The sequence below is a fragment of the Podarcis pityusensis genome (genome assembly GCF_964106645.2).
Source record: "Podarcis pityusensis genome assembly, chromosome: 18".
NCBI classification, from domain to species: domain Eukaryota; kingdom Metazoa; phylum Chordata; class Lepidosauria; order Squamata; family Lacertidae; genus Podarcis; species Podarcis pityusensis.
Genome location: NC_138043.1, coordinates 11,007,923 through 11,027,629, shown reverse-complemented (window position 1 = coordinate 11,027,629; position 19,707 = coordinate 11,007,923). Strand labels below are relative to the sequence as shown.

The 19,707-nt window shown below is 49.1% G+C and overlaps 1 protein-coding gene across 1 annotated transcript in view; it reads left to right on the top strand.

The window, feature by feature from the left end:
- Nucleotides 1–345: 345 nt before the first annotated feature.
- NCAN (neurocan) overlaps nucleotides 346–19,707 on the top strand; it is a 60,944-nt gene continuing 41,582 nt past the window's right edge. Inside the window, exons 1-2 of the mRNA XM_080988738.1 lie at nucleotides 346–858; nucleotides 19,432–19,511. Of these exons, the coding sequence (XP_080844864.1) occupies nucleotides 19,439–19,511 (73 nt within the window). The 5' untranslated portion in view covers nucleotides 346–858; nucleotides 19,432–19,438. The remainder of the gene's footprint in view (nucleotides 859–19,431; nucleotides 19,512–19,707) is intronic.

Below are 19,707 nucleotides of genomic sequence, written 5' to 3'. Positions count from 1 at the left end.
TCTGGGCAGGCAAGGAGCTCCTGCAAACCTCTCTCCAAACACCCACGAACTTATTTCATATTTGTTTTGCAAAAGTTGCATGCCCGAGTGCTACTCGTCGGTGCTTTGATAGCTGGAAAAAGTGTAAGTGTAAGAGTGATACAGTGTGCGTGAGAGAGAATGTCTGCGTGTCTTTATAGGAACCCAAGCGCATGCGCATCTGATACTCTCTTTCTTCATTCCCCCCCCCCCCCGCTTTCCCAGTTCTGCCTTGCGTTACCATCAGTCCCACCAGCAGCTGCTATTCCTCTCTAACTGGGCGTGCAGGTGGAAGAGAGAGAGAGAGAGAGAGAGAGAGAGAGAGAGAGAGAGAGAGCAGGAGCCCAGGCAGGTCGAGAAGGCGAGAGGCGAGGCCCCCACCCCACAACCATCACCCCCCCCATGGAGAACCAGCGGGGCGCCACGAAAGGGTCCCTTCGACACCAGCCTCTCTGCAGTTTCCCCCCAGGCTGATCTGGGCTGCCTGCCCCCTTTGTTTCCAGAGCTGCGAGCGAGGATTGGCTGTAGGGAACCCCCCTTCTACAAACCCACTCACCCACCCACCCTGCCCCTCTTCTCCTCCCCCCTCCATCCTCTCCTTTGCAGGGGATGCTGCTGGTGGGGCTCAGCCCCCTCTGAGTGGGTCCATCTCCCACCCCGCACACCCCACCTTTGAAAAATCGCCCTCCGCCTCGGAAGCCGGTGGCACCATCGCCTCCTCCGCCGCCGCTTGGAGAAGCGAGACAGGGCGAGGGAGAAGTCTTCTCTTCCCTGCTGGGAGAAGCGATGCATTCCTGCAGACTCTGAAAAAAAAAGGAGGCACAGGAGTGAGAGAGTCAGGTAGGGGCGTGTTTGTTTGTTTGTTTGTTTGCATTTTTTAAAAATAGCACCCAACCCCTCCCCAAAAACCAGCCCTAACTTCATTGAAAATCTTGTTTTGCAAATATTAGGATCAGCTGAATTTAAAATACGTTATTCTCTGATTCTGTCCTGGAGACCTCTGTCTCTTTTCCTGCAGGGATGTCATTTCATTTCACTTGGGGGCAGGATCGCTCGGGGGTTGAAGGATGGGGAGGGGGCACTGATGGCAGAGAAAGTGTGTATATGGGGGAGTCTCTCTCTGTGTGTAATAACTCGCCCCTTTGGGGAGCTTCTGGGGAGAAGCGTTTGTTTTCATTTGATATGGGGGGAGGGGGGAAACCGACCAGCTGCAAATCTCCAAAATCTGCCAGTCCCCAAAGGAAATGAACCCTTTTTTCTTTTCTTTTTTTGCGATCTGAGAGAGAATATGGGAGATCCTTGGGCGAAGGAGTCCTCCCTGTTTCATTTGGGGGAAGGGAGAGGAGGGAGATTCCTGCTTGTCCACTTCAAGCACCTGGAAACTGACCAGCTGCAAAAATTTGCAGTCCCCAAAGCAAACGAGTCCTCTCTCTCTCTTTTTGTTGCAATCTGCTAAGAGAATAGAAGTGTTTGGAAATGTAGGCTGCCTTTTCCCTCTGTGTCTTGTCTCCAGCATGGAGTGAAAAGGGACTTATTTTGAGGGGTGTAGGGGGGAAATAAGCTAATCCAAAGAAAGGCAGAGAAAGAATTAGAGAGAATTTTGGGAGTTCAGGGCTTGGCATGGTGTTAGCTCTGGTGAATGGGAAGGAAAAGGGAGGAAGGTGGAGCCCTTCCAGTTTAAAGCGTGTTGGTGTGTAAGTGTAAGAACAAGCTAAATGAAAGAAAAAGAGAACACTTGGCAGAAGAAGGGGTTGCCAGAGAGCAGGTCTGTTTTTAAAACACACACACACCAACATCCTTTGGGAATCCAAACCCACGGAAAGGCGAAGTGTGAAGGCAAGGAGTTGTGTGATAATGAGATGGTTAAGCTCTTGAATAATACAGCTTTACGCTTGTGAGAAAGGGAGGAGAGGAATTGCACAGGGGTGAAAACCTGCTGACATCTGGGTGTTGTGTGAACAGGGAGAAAGAGGGGGGTGCCTTGTTTCCAGGGGGCTGTGCAGAAGGGGACCAGCAGGTCTGGGAAAGGGGCGAGGAGAGGCTGGCGTGGAAGGGATGGGTGTCATTTGAAGATGACCACGGTGGTAGTAGTAGTAATAGCAATAATAATAATATAAGCAGCAGCAGCAGCGATAACAGGAGATCGTGCTTGCGACTCATGAGCTGGTGATCCAAAATGCAGCATGACGCGTGAGCTATGTGTGGAGATAGAAGGCTTTGTTGCTCAGTGGGAGGTTGGCAGAAGGTTCAGATATACCCGTACTTCTAGATAGGGCTGGGAAGGGTCTGGCACCTGGGAGAGTCTCTCCCCCCCCCCCCAGCTTCCTTTAGCCCCTGTATGCAGACCCACAAAGAGTTGGCAGAGCATGAGATTCAAAACCTCGGGGTCATGGGTTCGCCCCACCTTGGGCAAAAGATCCCAACTCTACAATTTTATGGTTCTACGAGGACTGGAAATTTGCTTTGTTTTTTAAAAGGAAAGGACAGCAGCCCAGCGGGTTGGATCATCTAGGTAAGACTGCAAGACCCACTGCCTGAAACGCTAGAGAGCTGCTGCCAGTCTGTGCTGACAATATTTAGCTAGATGGACCCAATGGTCTGGCTCAGAATAAGGCAGCTTCCTGTTCGTTTCGAACCAGGAGGACTGGGGTCTTACTTTGATGAGACGGAAAGGACCACAGCTCATGAGTGGAGCTGTAGAAGAAGTTCCTTGCCGGAAGCCCCAAAGAGCTGCTGCCAGTCAGTGCAGACGATATTGGGCTAGATGGACTTGGTATAAAGCAAGTCCATAAGTTCCCATTAAATCAGCCCTTTGTTCACAAGCATGCGGACCAGCCTCCGTGTATGCCAAGGTCCCAGGTTCAATCCCCAAGGAGGAATGTGGGAGACCCCCACCCAAAATTCTGGAGAGCTGCTGCTGGTCAGTGTAAGTGATACCGTAAGCATGGATCCAATGACCTGAACTTGGTGTTGGGGTCCTTGTATGTTTCACAGATCCCAAGAGGGGAGAGGTCACTGTGGGGGGAGCAGTCAGGAAAAAGCACCCGGTGGGTGGGCTATCTTTATCATCCATTATCTTCCCTGCAAATGCCAACCGTTCGCTGATATGGGAGAGGGGAAAGTGGAGTATTTCCTAGACCCATAGAATTGCGGAGTTGGAAGGGACCCAAGGGTCATCTAGTCCAACCCCCTGCAAGGCAGGAATCTCAGCTGAATTATCCATGGCAGATGGCCACTCAACCTCTGCTTAAAAACCTCCAAGGAAGGAGAGTCCACCACCTTCTGAAGGAGTCCCTTCCACTGTCAAACAGCTCTAGAAAGTTCTTCCTGATGTTTAGTTGGAATCTCCTTTCTTGTAACTTGAAGCCATGGGTTTGAGTCCCACCCTCAGGAGCGGGAGAAACCAAGCCCCCTCCCTCTTCCATGGGGCAGCCCTTGCATATTATTTTATTGCATTACAAGTGGTATATGAGTTTTGTGGAAGAAATAAAACCAGGAGGATAAAGGTGTTTAAACCTACTCTTTGTCCCATGGAGAGTAGACCCATTGAAACAGACACTGTGAACTTGTGGGTGTCCAACGAAGCTCAATGTTGGAAGATTCAGGATAGGTGGAAGAAAGGACTTCTTCGTGCAATTGCAGAGTTCATCTATGGAACTCCCTCCCACAGGAGGTAGAGACAGCTGCCAACTAGGATGACTTTAAAAGCGGATTAGGTGCATTCATGGAAGAGAAGGCTAAGGCTGGCTGCCAGACACAATGGCTCTTCTCTGCCTCCAGGGCCAGATGAAGCAATGCTTCTGAACACCAGTTGCTGGAAGCTGCAGGAGGGGAGAGCAGCTCTTGGGGGTTTCCCAGAAGAGGCATCTGGTTGGCCCCTTCGAGAAGAGGAGGCTGGACTAGGTGGGCCAGTGGCCTTATCCAGCAGGCAGGCTCTGAAAGCCTTGGAACCATGGAATTGTAGCGTTGGAAGGGACCCCAAGAGTCATTTAGTCCAACCCCCTGCAATGCAGGAATATTTTGCCCAATATGAGACTTGAACTCATGACCCTGAGATTAAGAATCTTGGATGATGATGATGATCGTCATCATCTTATGGAACCTCCCAGTCCAGAGGCAGCCTGTCTAGATTCCCAGGTTCTTATGGGTCACTGTGACAACAGGATACTGCAAAGCTTGGCCGCTTTTGCCCTGATCCAGAAGGCTCTTCTTATCTTCTGTTCATTTGCTTTCTTATTTCTTAAATCTCACTCTTCTCCCCAGTCCTAGCCAGAGGTTTCAGGCTGCAGGGGTTTCCAGGGACCTACAGATTGTCTTTGTTGAAACCAGCCTCTCTCAAAACCTCAGGGACGAAGGATTCCGGTGCTGGTGGAAAAGGGTCCCCTGAACACCCTTATTCCACAGTGTACAAGAAAGATGTGGGGCCAAGCCAGTGCAAAGGGAACTGTCCTCTGCACATGCCCAGAGGAACATGTCTCCGGTGGTTGCGCTGCAAGACCTGAGTTGGGAAATGGCTGCAGAGCTGAGCTTTCTAATTAAGGCTTCAGGGTAAAGTGTTATGTAATATCTATGTTGCTCGCAAGAAATTGCCGTTCTGATCCCAGCTCATTGAGATCAGCTGGGTTTATGTTGCAGTTTTATTTCAGCTGCCTACGCAGAAGTAACTTTGACTGAGCTCTGTGGGATGTGCTCCCTAGTAAGCCTGCACAGGAGACTGAAGCCTCTGTCTTTGGTTCGATGTGAATCACTGTTGCAAAATGGGGGTTTTGCAGCAGTCAGGGCTGCCTTTCTGCTGTTTGAAATTTTTTAATATGCTTTTCGTCTTACTTGTTGTGGCCGTCAGGTTTCATATTTGCAAAAGCACAGTGCTTCCCCCCCCTTTTCACTCTGTTAGTCTGTGGAACTCCCTGCTGCAGGATATGAGATCTGGTGTGTTGTGGTTAGATTGCTGGACCAGGTCTCCTGTTCCAACCTCCAGGCAGCCCTGAAGCTCACACAGCCTTGCGCAGCCGAAACTCCTTCACAGTTTTATGGATAAAAACAGGGGAGGGACCAGCACAGCTTAGATGAAGGCTGATATTATTATTTTTTAAAAGTGTAATAAAATGCTGGACAGATTAATGGAAGACATTACATCTATCAGCAGCCTTGATCGTTTTGGCTGATCTCCTCTTCTTGTTTGTCAATACCCTTCTTAAATTGTGGGGGGGTTAGACTAGATGACCCTTGGGGTCCCTTCCAGCTCTACCATTCTATGATTCTGAGATCCACAGAGAAAATTGTGGTATATAAATGTGGTATACAAAACGTACAGGGTTGGGGGGGGGGTCAAGGCACGACAGGCTCCAAAACTGTTCAGGACCTGGGACAGCTCCTCATGGCTGCTTTCAGGCCCAACAGAAAGGCCTTTGCTGAGCTGAGCCTTTATACCCCTCAGAGAACATTTTATTTCATAGAATTATAGAGTTGGAAGGTCCACGAGGGTCATCCAGTCCAACCCCCTGCAATGCAGAAGTCTTTTGTCCAACGTGGGGCTCAAACCCACAACCTTGAGATTAAGAGTTCCATGCTCTACTGACAGAGACATCTATTTATTTCTTGAGGTCAAATCCCACTTTTGTCCCACAAAGGGCTCAAGGTGGCATAGATAGCTCACCACTGCTCCTCACTTAGTTCCCACAACAACCTTGCGAGGTAGGTTAAGCCAAGATAGGCAGCAACTGCCCCCACCCAACGTCACACCCAGCCAGCTTCATGGCCGAGCCAGCGATTCAAACCCGGGTCCTAATCCAACCCTCTAGCCACTACACCACGCTGCCTCTCTAGTAGGCTGATTTGCACATAAGGCGGTGGTTTTCCATTCGGAGGGTTTTCCAAAGAGTTCTGCCTATGGGTCGTTGGTGGGTCCCTGGGCAGGTTGCAGGGAGTCTTTGAGATCTCTGGAGTCGACGTATAATTGGAGCGCAAGGCTTGATAACCGGCGATGGGATGAAATCTTTGCACTAATTCAGCCGGTCGGATGTGCCAGGGGGAAAACGTCCAGATGGCCAGCGGCAATTAACTTTGGAACTCTCTTTAATTTGCAATCAAAGTGTTCATTGGCTAATTGTGACAATTCATCAATGGAACGTTTTCTGGTGGTTCCCTCCCTCCCTGCCTTATGCCAATCCACTCCAGTGACCGATATTCAGAGCTTTATGAAACAAACTCTCCCTCAATGGATTCTGCAAGACAGCAATCATATCCCCGTTTACCTGGGAGTAAGCCCCTTAAAACACTCATCTTTTCTTTTTGGCAAAATGCAACTTCCCCGCCCCCAATTTCATCTTCCCTTGTGGGATATATACAGGAAAAGAGGAGGCTCAGGAGTGAACCCTACACAAATCTTGAGGGGAGTCCCTAAGACGGTTGGATGGCGCCTTGTACGCCTCCTTCTGGCAACTCTTGCAGCCAGCTGGTGCCAAACGTCTTGCTCTGCTTTCCTTCCGACCCCCTCAGTGAGGCCGGAAGGGGGATCTTGACCTCTGGGCAGCCCAGGACCTCCAGACACTTTGCCCAGGTCAGCGCCGTGGGGAGGCCATTTCAGTGCTGCTCACACAGTGCTTTGACTTCACTCCTGTCTCTTGAGACAGGCAGATGCCAATAATATCTCTCTCTCTCTCTCTCTCTCTCTCTCTCTCTCTCTCTCTCCTGTGACTGCTCATATATTGTGGGATTCACTCCCAAGAGACTCCGCCACAAGGCTAAGACCTCCCTGTTCAGACAAGCCTTCGGAAACTTTTAGCTGTGATTCCTGCATTGCAGGGGGTTGGGCTGGATGACCTTTGGGGGTCCCTTCCAGCTTTAGGATTCTAGGAACACTAAGGTCCAGGGCAGTGCTGACCATTCAGCTGCTGCGAGGACGAACTGGATTTTAATTGTTGGTTCTAAATGTGTCCTGATGTCTTTTAACTATTGCTTTCATAAAATCAACGAATCATAGAATGGTAGAGTTGGAAGGGACCCCTGGGGTCATCTAGTCCAACCCCCTGCAATGCAGGATCCTCAACTAAAGCATTCATGGCAGATGACCATACAAACTCTGATTAAAATCCTCCAGGGAAGGAAAGCAGTTTCCTTTTATTACTTTGAAGTTTGTAATGATATTTCTAAGTGTTGGGAGCTGCCTTGAATCCCAACTTCGGAGAAAGGCAGGATATAAGCACATTCAATACAGAGAGAGAGAGAGAGAGAGAGAGAGAGAGAGAGAGGGAATCGCTTGTCAAAACCTCCAGGTGATTTACATAAAATATACATTGACATGACCAATAAAAACGAGATATTAAAAACAAGTTAGCTTCACCCAAAAAAGTAGCCAGAATTAATATATATATATATATACAGAACAGAATACAGTGGTGCCTCGCAAGACGAAAATAATTCGTTCCGCGAGTCTTTTCGTCTTGCGATGTTTTTCGTCTTGCGAAGCACGGTCCGTCGCAACTGCGCCTCTTCAAGCGGCTTTAAGAAAAAAGCGCAAGACGTTTTCGTCTTGCGAAGCAAGCCCATAGGGAAATTCGTCTAGCGAAGCAACGCAAAACCGAAAAACCCTTTCGTCTAGCGAGTTTTTCGTCTTGCGGGGCACCACTGTAAAGCTATCTTTTAAAAGGCATGTCAGGTGTACTTGCCTGAGTATCCTTGCTAAAGGGAAAAAAAAGTTTCTATCAGGCACTGAAAACAAAACAGTGAAGGCACCTACCAGGGTAGCATAGTGGTTAGAGCAAGCATCCCCAACCTGTGGCCCTCTAGATGTTTTGGCCTACAACTCCCATGATCCCTAGCTAACAGGACCAGTGGTCAGGGATGATGGGAATTGTAGTCCAAAACATTTGGAGGGCTGAAGGTTGGGGATGCCTGGGTTAGAGCATTAGACTAGGACTTGGGAGAGACCAGGGTTCAAATCTCCCCACTCTGCCATGAAGCTCACTGGGTGGTGGCTTTGGGCCAGTCCCTGCCTCCCATAGAATCAAAGAATCATAGAGTTGGGACCCCCAAGGTTCATCTAGTCCAACCCCCTGCAATGCAGGAATCTCAACTAAAGCATCTGTGAGTCTCAGCCTAACCTACCTCACAGGGTTGTTGTGGGGACTGCAGGTACACCACCTTGAGCTCGTTGGAGGAAGGAGCCTTATTGGTCACATCACTGGTCCAATTAGCTTAGACACTGACTGGCAGCAGCTCTCTGAGGTTTTCAGGCAAGGGATCTGTCTCTGGCCCTAAGATCTGGTGGGGAATGAAACTGGGCCCTTTTGCATGCAGAGGCAATGCTCTAGCCCAGGGTACCCATGGGTTAGAGCAGACTTCCTCAACCTCGCCCCTCCAGATGTTTTGAGACTACAATTCCCATCATCCCTGACCACTGGTCCTGCTAGCTAGGGATCATGGGAGCTGTAGGCCAAAAACATCTGGAGAGGGCTGAGGTTGAGGAAGCCTGGATTAGAGTGTCAGATCAGGACCTGGGAGAGACCAGTGTCTGAATCCCCACTGGGCCAGGACACTCACTGGGTGACTGTGGGGGCCAGGCACTGCCTCTCTCAGGCTAACCAGCAGTTCTCAACCTGTGGGTCCCCAGATGTTGTTGGACTACAACTCCCATCATCCCTGAGCTCTGGCCTTGCTAGCTAGGGGTGATGGGAGTTGTAGTTCAACAACATCTGGGGACCCACAGGTTGAGAAAGGCTGGTCTAACCTATCTCACTGTTAAATGGAGAGTCGCGTGAGCCTTGGAGAATAGCTGTGATTTCTTCAGCTGCGATTCCTGATTTGCAGCGGGTTGGGCTAGATGACCCCTTGGTCAACTAGCAATAAATATCAGTGCAATAAATATCAACAAATAAACGAAATGGTCCATTGGCCCTGCGATAATAAGAATTGTCTCATTGGGCCGGCCTGAAATTCCCAACTGAGCCAGAATCTCTCCCCCCGCCCCCCTCTCTCTCTCCTTCTCTGCAGAGTGGGTGTAACTTTTCTCCTTCTCGATTTCCCTTCAATATGGTGTGAATTTGGACCATCTGCCTTTTGGGGGGAGGGGACAAGTTTGGCATTTTGGAATCGAGGCGAGGAAAGGTAGCACATGGCAACCGTCCGAGCCAAAAATGTAAATATCATCAAAAGAAACAGGGGATCCAAAAATGAATCTAGGTTCGGATGCAAAATTGTGGCTGGCTGCATATTTGCGGGGTGGGGTGTGGGTGTGGTGAGGCCAGCAGGTCAGTGGTTAGAGCATGGATAGGCAAACTAAGGTCTGGGGGTCGGATGCGGCCCAATCGCCTTCTAAATCCGGCCCACGGACGGTCCTGGAATCAGCGTGTTTTTACATGAGTGGAATGTGTCCTTTTATTTAAAATGCATCTCTGGGTTATTTGTGGGGCATAGGAATTCGTTCTTTTTTTCTCCTTTCCAAAATACAGTCCGGCCCCCGACAAGGTCTGAGGGACAGTGGACCGGCCCCCTGCTGAAAAAGTTTGCCGACCCCTGCTGCTAACCACTGGGCCAAACAGGTTCTAATCTTGGGCCTTTAAGTTCTCAAAGCTCTTATCCTACCTCAAGGTTGTCATCTGCACTAGCCAGATGTTTAACTGTGAGTCAATCACAGTCAGTCCATCCTTTGAAAAGTAAGACTTTTAGAGGCGTCCTGTCTCAAAATGGCAACTAGACATTCTGTTTTGGTGACTGCAAACTCGGTTTAATGAGCCAGTTGGCGCCTGGCTTATACATCTGAATTTCTAACCCTGGGAGAGAGTCCTCTTGTGCTCAGCTCCTGCTCGTGGGTTTCTCAACTGGGGCGTCTGGGACGCCACAAAAATAGGATGCTGGACTAGGTGGGGCACTGGCCCCATCCTGCAGGTGCTTATTATGGCCGTGTCATTTCCCCCACAGCATTCTCTGGACCCTGGTGCGAATCTCAGTCGAAAGGGCTCTGCAACTGCTCCACAAAGAGAAGGGAAGTTGCAGCAAAGCTTTGCGTAGGGTCTGGAGAGAAGGGGAGGGGGATATATCCGGTATCCTGCCAAGATTTAAATTGCATTTTATGTGAACCTAATCACCAATCACCAGATTGGCATATTCATGAGTGCTATGAATTATTCAAGTTGTAGCAGATGTGAGGGTGGTGTGTGTGTGTGTGATCTCCCCTCTTGTCAATTTTGCTAAAGCATGGGCATGCGCTATTATCATTTTTTATCTAATGAATATGCTCTCTCTGACCTAGCCCAAAGGCTAATCTGGCTTTTCAATGTGATTTTGTGCCAAAAACATGCCAAAATGGCAAATCCTTTCCTCAGGAGGGGGGGGCAAATGGGGGGTGCTGGAGCAAGAGCACAAATAGAGGGAAAGCCTTTATGCGCCTGGTGCCAAACAGCATCCCACGAGCACCTCTCTAATTGCGAAAAATCCACGCGGCAAGTCGGGATCTGGCCCGCTCTGCAAGGCGGGCAGAGCATCGCGCATTCTGGCCTCTTTTCCTTCCTCCCCTCCACCCCCCCCTGCAAAAGTGACAATTTTTGACAAGCTGCTGAGATCGTGTGTGTCGAGGGAAAACAGGCAAGAGAGGAGGTTTTATTTTAATCGCGCTTTCAGTTTTTCCTCCCTAAATGGAGAGCTAATGGATGTCGCAGAAAGGGACACGTCACTCTCAGTGGTGGGTCTGGGGGTGTGCGTGTTTAGGGGACCTCTCCCACCCCCCCACCCCCACTTTCCTGTCTCAGAGAGACATTTGACAAGATCTCCCTGTGGCACACCCTGTCTGTCTTAGCTTGGCTTTCTGTGCAAAGAAAACACACACTCCTGAAATTCTTCCCCAATTTCTCCCTGGAGTTCAGAATTGCCCAACATTAGGACTCTCTCATGATTCTGCAGAAGTCCTAGGTGTTACCTGAAAAACTCCCAGCAGAGATCAATTCCCTAAGAGGAAAGGATGTGGAGGCTTATCATGGAAACATAGAACTGCAGGGCTGGAAGGGACCCCAAGGGTCATCAAGACCAACCCCGTGAAGTGCAGGAGGCTTGAGGGAGCCTCGATATTTGTGGAAGCACAAAAATATTTAGGATAAAGCTCTAGAGAAGAAGCAGAGGGGAGGACCCCAAAACAGCTCTATGAAGTCTGAGCATGTTCAGTATCCATTGTGTGCTGAGTGCCTATGTGCATAGACTGAGGATGGGATGGAGAGTTGCAGATTGCACTGGTCTCCTCCATCTTCAGTCTAAATTATTATCATTATTCCACCCTATACGCACAGGTCTCAGGGTGGTTCACAACATAAAATCACTATATAAAAACACAAAACACATAACCAGAATAAAAACAAGAGCAGCCCAATAACCCCCCCTTTCCACAGCTTCAACATCAAGCCAGTTTTGCCCTGCCCCATCCAGCCTGGTGACAAGTCCTTGAGAATCCAAAAAGTTCCTCACTCTTATGTAACCTGCTGGTTGGTCCCTGGTAAAATCAGATTTATTGGTGCCAAAGAACTACATCCGAACCAACCAGAGGGTCGCAAGAAAACATAGTTCCATAGTTAAAGCATGGAACTCACTCCCACACGGGGTTTGAGGGCCACCAACTGGGATTAGACAAATTCATACAGGAGAGGTCTATCAACCTCTGGAATCGAACCCCCTGCGACGCAGAAATCACAGCCAAGGAATCCATGACAGACGGCCACCCAACCTCTGCTTGAAAACCTCCAAAGGACAGTCCACCATCTTCTGAGGGAGTCGGTCTGCTCCACTGTCAAATATCTATTTCCATCCGAAAGTTCTCTCTAATGCAGAGGTTCCCAAAATTATTTGACCTATCGCCCCCTTTTCAGGGAAAAAAAATACTCAGTGCCCCCCTGGAAATCTACCTCCTTTAAACATATGAACAGAAAGATGCAGGGACAAATATGTGTTCTTTTGTATATTTATATTTCTACCTACAACATCGTAAAGAAATACGTTGTTGTAAATAAGACACCTTATTCATTGTACAACAGATGAAACATGTTTTTCAAAAATTTCTTCTTTCTTTACGCTTCCACCATCCCCTTATTTTATTCAACGTCCCTCAATTGCACCTGAGGCTACTACTGCCCCCTAGATCATTCCAGTGCCCCCCAGGGGGGGTATTGCCCACTCTGGGAAACAGTGCCCTAATGATTAGTCGGAATCCCCTTTCTTGCCATTTGAATCTATTTGTTTGGATTCCCCCCTCCTAGAAGCAGCAGAAAAGAATATCGCTCCATCCTCCATGTGACAGCCCCTCACGTATTTGAAGATGGCTCTTGTATCGCTTCTCAGTCTCCTCTTTTCCAAGCTCCTTCAGCTATCCCTCATAAGACTCTACTTCCAGATCCTTTCACCATCTTGGTTGCCTGCTTCTGCGCACTTTCCAGGTTGTCAACATCCTTCTTAAACCCCTTCTTACATTCCAGCTTATCAACTCAAGTTAACTTCTGCCGCTGCATATCAGCTCTGTGTGCTAGCACATGCAACTACAAGAGAAGATAAATATTGCAAGCAGCTCTCCCAAGAGGGCAGAGTCACTGGAAGGTCATGCCCTGCCAGCGCTTTAAAGACCTCAGATGACTAAGCCTTTGCTGAGACAACATCTCCTCAAGCTCAGAGAGCAAAGCCCACTGGGAGCTGTCCGGGGTCCTGATCAGCCGCAGACCTGGGAGCTCTCCCAGGTCCTGATCAGGTACTTTCTAATCCTTTCCCTACTGGCCCCAGCAAAACAGGATACAGTGGTACCTCAGGTTAAGAACTTAATTCGTTCCGGAGGTCTGTTCTTAACCTGAAACTGTTCTTAACCTGAAGCACCACTTTAGCTAATGGGGCCTCCCACTGCTGCCGCACCGTCGGAGCACGATTTCTGTTCTCATCCTGAAGCAAAGTTCTTAACCTGAGGTACTATTTCTGGGTTAGCGGAGTCTGTAACCTGAAGCGTATGTAACCCGAGGTACCACTGTACATGTTTACAATTTTGTCAATATAATTCCTCCCCTCCCACGGTTTTTCTCAGTATTTTTAATAGGCAAACTGTGAATGAAGGGGGCGGAATCAAGGCACCCACGAGATCAAAAATCTGTGGCAAAACCTTTGCAATGCACCCACCAAAATCATGAAGGATCCACAGAACCAAAGAATTGTAAATTGAAAGGGACCTCGAGGGTCATCTAGTCCAACTCCCTGCAATGCAGGAATCTTTTGCCCAATGCTAGGCTCAAACTCGTGACTTTGAGATTAAGAGTCTCATGCTCTGCTGAGTTATCCCTAAGGTGTCAGCTTCTCTGTGGTGTTTGGAGCTGTAAAACAGCAACAACCCCGGAAGAAATAGAGAGGGAAAATATTTTGCTGGAGGAAAATATTGAAGCCTAAGAAAAGATTTCCCAAGTCGACACCTTGCAAGGATGCAGCAACAAAAAAAGCTAATGCACTTCTAGGCTGCATCCGGAGACATCTAGTGTCCAGATCAAGGGAAGTAATGATGCCACCCTATTCTGCCTTGGTCAGACCACACCTGGAATCCTGTGTCCAGTTCTGGGCACCACAATTTAAGAAGGTTGATGACAAGCTGGAGAGGTTGGACTAGATGACTCTTGGGGGTCCCTTTCCAACACCAAAATTCTATGATTCTTTGAAAGTGGGCTCGTCTCCCAAAGAGAGCCACTGGGGTTGGCCAAGAGGGGGGCAGGGCAGGGGGCTTCCTTTGAAAACACAACACTGTCTGTGCGCGTTGCCCCCCCTCTCCTGCAGCCAGCTGCAAATCCCTGATATTGCCACCTCTCTGGAGAGCAGCGGACGCCTCGCTGCATTTATCAAGACAAGAGACCCCTCCAACGTGTCTGTTTTAAAAGACTCCCTGGCTGTCTTCGTGATTAATAAGGCGCTGGGCATCCTCTCCTTCCCTTTGTGTTCAGGGACGCACAGCAAAAACTGCTCGGGGAAGGACTTAGCTGCTCTTTGCCAGGCTGAGAGTCTTCCAGGGATGGGCAGCGGAGGGAGGGCTGAGTGGCTTAATTTGCTGTGAGCCAAGCTGGGCAGATGCTCCTGGAATGGCCAGCTCAAGCATAGGAGGAAAAGAGGAGGAGGAGGAGAGGAACAAGCCATTTGAGGGATCTGAACGGAGGAATCATGGAACTGTCAAGTTGGAAGGCACCCCAGGGTCATCTAGTCCAACCCTCTGCAATGCAGGATTCATGGCTAATTCTTGTTTCCTCTCTCTGCTGCCTTCTCATTGCCAGGAACTCTTGTGCTGATGCAGAGTCAGTCCACTAGGCCCATCTGGCTCAGTACTGTCTACACAGGCTGGCAGCAGCTCTCCAGGGTTTTGGGCAGGAGTCCCTCCCAGACTGAGCTTGGGGGTGTTGGGGCCTGGACCGAAAGCAGCTTTCTCCACCACTCGGCTGCAGCTGCTCCCCTAAAGACAAAATAAGGTGCTAGTCCTCATGGATTTGAATAAACGGCTGCTGTAAGCAGGAACATAGGAAACCGCCTCATGCCAAGTCAGAACATTAGCCCATGGAGGAGGGAGGTGCTACCTCTTAGATCAGGGACAAGTCTCCAAATTTTGCCACCCCTGACCATTGGCCACCCAGGCTGCTGTGGGTTCAAATCCAACCAACATCCAGAAGGCTGCAGGTTTGCCAGTCCTCCTCTCTAGCCTTGCCGCTTCCTAGCCTCTCTTTTCCGAAGGGAGCAAAGCCTGAAAGCACCGCTGCCGCCACCACCCCCCTTCCTGAACTCATCTTCAGGGGACGAAGCTGGAAATAATTCTGTCTGTATGTCTCCCACCTTCCCCTTTCAATGACTCATCTTATTTTGTGGCTGGCTTGGAATAAAAACCTCCTGCTTCCCCCTAAGCAATATAGGAGGAAGTCAATGCACCGGCAAGCCCTCTATTGGGACAGGCGATTGGAAATATTTTCACAGCAGTCATGCTTAAAGGGAACCATCTCAATTTCTGCCTTGTGCAAAAGGAGGGAAAGAACAGCAGAAGAACATGGCAGCAGGATCAGGCCAATGGCCCAGCATCTAGTCCAGTATCCTGTTCTCACACAGTGGCCAAGCATATGCCCCAATGGGAAACCAGCAGTGTTGGTGCTGACCTTTAAAGCCCCAAATGGCCTCAGCCCCGTAGACCTGAAGGAGCGTCTCCACCCCCATCACTCATCCTGGACACGGCCTCGGTAGTAGTGCCCTCCCTGTGGAATGCCCTCCAGTCAGATGTCAAGGAGATAAGCAACTGCCTGACTTTCAGAACACATCCAAAAGGCAGTCCTGTATAGGGAAGTTTTTATTGTTTGATGGTTTATTAGCTCAGTCAGATGGGCAGGGAATAAATCATAAAATTATTAGTAGTATTAGCATTAATAAGTATTAGTAGTATGATGCCTTCCCATAGTTCAAGCCATGCTCATTGTGGCTTACTACATGAAAAAGCACATAAACAATAAATAAATCATTAAAAAATACACAGCCAAATTGAGCAATTTGAACACAAATCGTAGCGAGAACTAAAATAAAGATAGTATCAATAACAGCAACCCCTCACTAAACAATACCCCAGCCTCATTAAATCATTTTTGTTGTTGATTTCTCTTCTTGATGATTTTTCAAGTTGTAAACTGCTTTGAGGTTTGTTTGTTTATACATTTCATGAAATAAATAGGTGAGTCCTGCTCTTCCACCCCCCAAAATAAGAATCCTGTGAACTGTTGTTTGTTAAGGGTGCTGGGAATTGTAGCTTGGCGAGAGGATAGACTACAGTTCCCGGGACTGTTTGGAGGGGAGGGAACTATGCTCCGAGCGAGCCTTGCATCTTTTAAATGTTCCTTCAACCTTTTGGGTTGTCTGCAGCCTCAACCGCCGTATCTTCAAGTGGCACATATAGAAAATTGGGGGGGGGGGCTATTTCTGGTCCTGCCACTGATCTATAGCCCAGCCTTTGTTTTTTTAATTGCTGTTGATTGCTATTATTGATTCCTTGTTGAATCTCCAGGCTCGGAGATTCGGAAGTCGCTTGCAGGGAAGAAATGAATTTCACCATGAACCATCCCACCCCTTTCCTCCCCAGGGGAAAACCACACGCGGAAGGGCTGCATTATCACTCACTCAGAGTGCCTGGATGCCCCCTCCCAATCCCCATTGAAATGCAAATTCTGACTTTCTTGAAGACAAGGGAGACAGGCTCTGCTTTTCCATCACAAATAATTAGCGTTGATGGGGCCCGAAGAGGAAGGCGCTGCTTAATGTCTCTCCCCTGAGGGGCTCTTTTATGGCCTGCCTTTATCTCCCACCTTTCCCTCCTAGAGATGCTTCTTTCTCCACCTCCTCGCTGAAGCCCCACAACAACCTTGCAAGGTAGGTCAGGCGGAGAGATTGTGACAGGTCCTCTGGGGTCACCCAGTGAGTTTCAAAACTGAGTGCAGGATTTGAACCCCAGTCTCTCACAGATCATTGTCTGACACACTAACCACACTGACTCGCTCGTTCCTTAATAATAATAATAATTAATAATAATTTTGTTATTTGGGTGCTGGAGGAGATTCTTGAGAGTCCCATGGACTGCAAGAAGATCAAACCTCTCCATTCTGAAGGAAATCAGCCCTGAGTGCTCACTGGAAGGACAGATCCTGAAGCTGAGGCTCCAAGACTTTGGCCACCTCATGAGAAGAGAAGACTCCCTGGAAAAGACCCTGATGTTGGGAAAGATGGAGGGCACAAGGAGAAGGGGACGACAGAGGACGAGATGGTGGGACAGTGTTCTCGAAGCGACCAACATGAGTTTGACCCAACTGCGGGATGCAGTGGAAGACAGAAGGGCCTGGCGTGCTCTGGTCCAGGGGGTCACAAAGAGTCGGACACGACTAAACAACAACCCCACCCATCTGACAGGGTGGCCCCAACCACTCTGGGTGGTTTCCAGCATATATAAAAACACAATAAAACACCAAACATTAAAAATTTCCCTGTACGGGGCTGCCTTCAGATGTCTTCTAAAAGTCAGATAAGTTCTTTATTTCTTTGACATCTGATGGGAGGGTGTTCCACAGGGCGGGGGCCACCACCGAGAAGGCCCTCTGCCTGGTCCCCTGTAGCCTCACTTCTGGCAGGGAGGGAACCACTGGAAGGCCCTCAGAGCTGGACCTCAGTCTCCGGGCTGAACAATGGGGGTGGAGACGCTCTGAAGGATACTCCCATCCTTGACATTCCTCCCAGGCTCCTGGTTCCACTTAGGAATCACAAGAAACTAAGGAGATCCCTTCAGCTGGGCCAGGCCCAAGGGGGTGCGTCATATCCCAGCCTCCAGTCACCACAGTGGCCAGCCACAAGCCCCCAAAGGGAAGTCCCCCCCACAGCAGGACCCAGGCACTGCAACAACCTTGCAATTCCCATGTTCCGAACGATGAGCAACAGAAAGAATTAAAGGTTTTTGTCTTATGACTATGTCAAAAAAGAGGGAATGCAGGGAGTAGCAAAAGGGTGGTGGTAACAAAAACATCACGGAAAATGCGAGGGGGAGTCGACAATATAAAAGAAAGTGTCTTAAAGTATTCGATTCCCAGCAAGTGGCGTTCAGAGGGCCTTGGGCCTCCGAGCTCAAGGGAGAAGCGTTCACACGCACACGCAATCCGTGGCCTCCTGTAACCCACAACAAGCACCTCGCGTTCCCCCAGGGAGGGAGCTGTCTCCTTTGAGAAGCCCTCAAAGCAAATTCTCGGGGGGGGGGGGGCTCGGAGACGCGCCCCGTTTGCCAAGCGCCGCCGCCGCCTCGTTGCGCTTTGAACTCGCAGGAGGTGAGGCGGCTGATGCGAGGAGGAGTCGCGGCGGAGGGCGCTGTAATGGGGGGGGGGGGCATTTGCAGCTGGAGAGGAAAACTTGCCTTGACATGAAAGGGCCGCCTCCCCTCCCCACCAGAGCGCGCATCTTGCTCTCTCTCCCTCTCCGCAATTCCTCTCCAGAAAGGAAAAAAAGGCTGTCAGATGCTGCTGGAATCAGAATGATCCAAGCCTTTTTTTTAAAAAAAAGGAAGGAAGGTGGATCAAAACCTTTTGGGTGATAAAAGATTGTTTGCCTTCGTTCAGAACCATAGCTCAGGATTGTAACGCCCTGAGTCAGCCCCAGGGGTGCCAACTTAAATAAAATATTGGGGGCCGAGGAGCCCGTAAGCCCTGCTCCACACAATCCATCACATGAGGTGGTCCACACACACCATGTGAATGGCCAGGCCCCCTAAAACATTTCATTGGGGGTCTGTGTGTGTGTGTGTGTGTGTGTGTGTGTGTGTGTAGGGATCTCGGCCTCTAGGACAGGCATAGGCCAACTCGGCCCTCCAGATGTTACGGGACTACAACTCCCATCGTCCCTGACCGCTGGTCCTGTTAGCTAGGGATGATGGGAGTTGTAGTCCCAAAACATCTGGAGGGCTGAGTTTGCCTATGCCTGCTCTAGGAGTTGGCTCCTGTGATCAGCTCTGATACTAGCTAGCTAGCTGGTAGATTAGGTAGAGAGAGAGACACACAGAGAGAGAGAGAGCGCATGCGTGATTAGATAAATAAGTAGATTGATGGAGAGATAGGGAGGGAAATAGACAGGCAGAATAGTATTGCAGAGTTGGAGGAGACCCTGAGGGTCATCTAGTCCAACCCTCTGCAATGCATGATTATTATTACCACTATTATTTATTAAATTATATACTGTTCTAGATAGATAGATCTTGGGCAGCTATATAGAGAAATGGATGTGAGATATATCTAGAGAGAGGGAGGGACCTGAAAAAGCAACACAGAGGTAGGTGGATCTGAGATAGGTACCTCCTGAGTTCTGCTTAGGGTAAACGGAGGCGGAAGAGGGGGAAGATGGCAGCGAGGGTCACCCCATAGAGTGGTTTTTGGTAGGATGGCAGGCAGGCAGAGGCTGAGCTTAGGCCTCTACTTCCCTGTGCGCTAACAGGCATAGTGACATGCCTTGGGGGGAGTGTGGAGTAGTAGTTAGATCAGGACCTGGGAGACCAGTTTTTAAAACCCCAACTCACCATGTGGAACTTGGGGAGGGGTATCACTGTCTCTCCGTCTGGCCTACCTTGTGGGTTTGGCATGAGGAGGAAATCAAAGGAGTTGGGGAGAGCGACCACATTCACTTTTATCGGAGAGCTCCCCAGTCAATGCGCGTCCAGCCACAGTCTCCCAGCCTGACCTAGCTCACGGGGTCGTTGCGAGAATAAAACAGGGAGCAGGAGAACAATGTAATAATAATAACAATAATTTTATCATTTATACCCTGCCCATCTGTACAGCCCCTTGAGCTCCTGGGAGGGAAGATGGGGTATAAATGTAATAATAATAAAAAGATGAGGATCAATAAGATTTGTTGTTGCTGTTGTTATTCCAGATTAAGGATGGTCCATTTAATGGATGATGCTGGCTGTTGGGTCCTGCTTGGATATCTGCTCCTGCCTTTCTCTGTTGTGGGTAAGTTCTGCTTAGATGTGGTGAGGAACAGGACATTAAGCAGTATTTTTAAAAAAATAAAATGAAATTGGACAATTTCATTTCTCTTTCTCTTCCCACTGCCCTAAAAATGCATTTATTAGATGTGGCATTCATTTGCACAATCAAGAACTGCTCTTCTAAGAGTCTGACTCTGTTTGTCACCTGTTAACTTAAT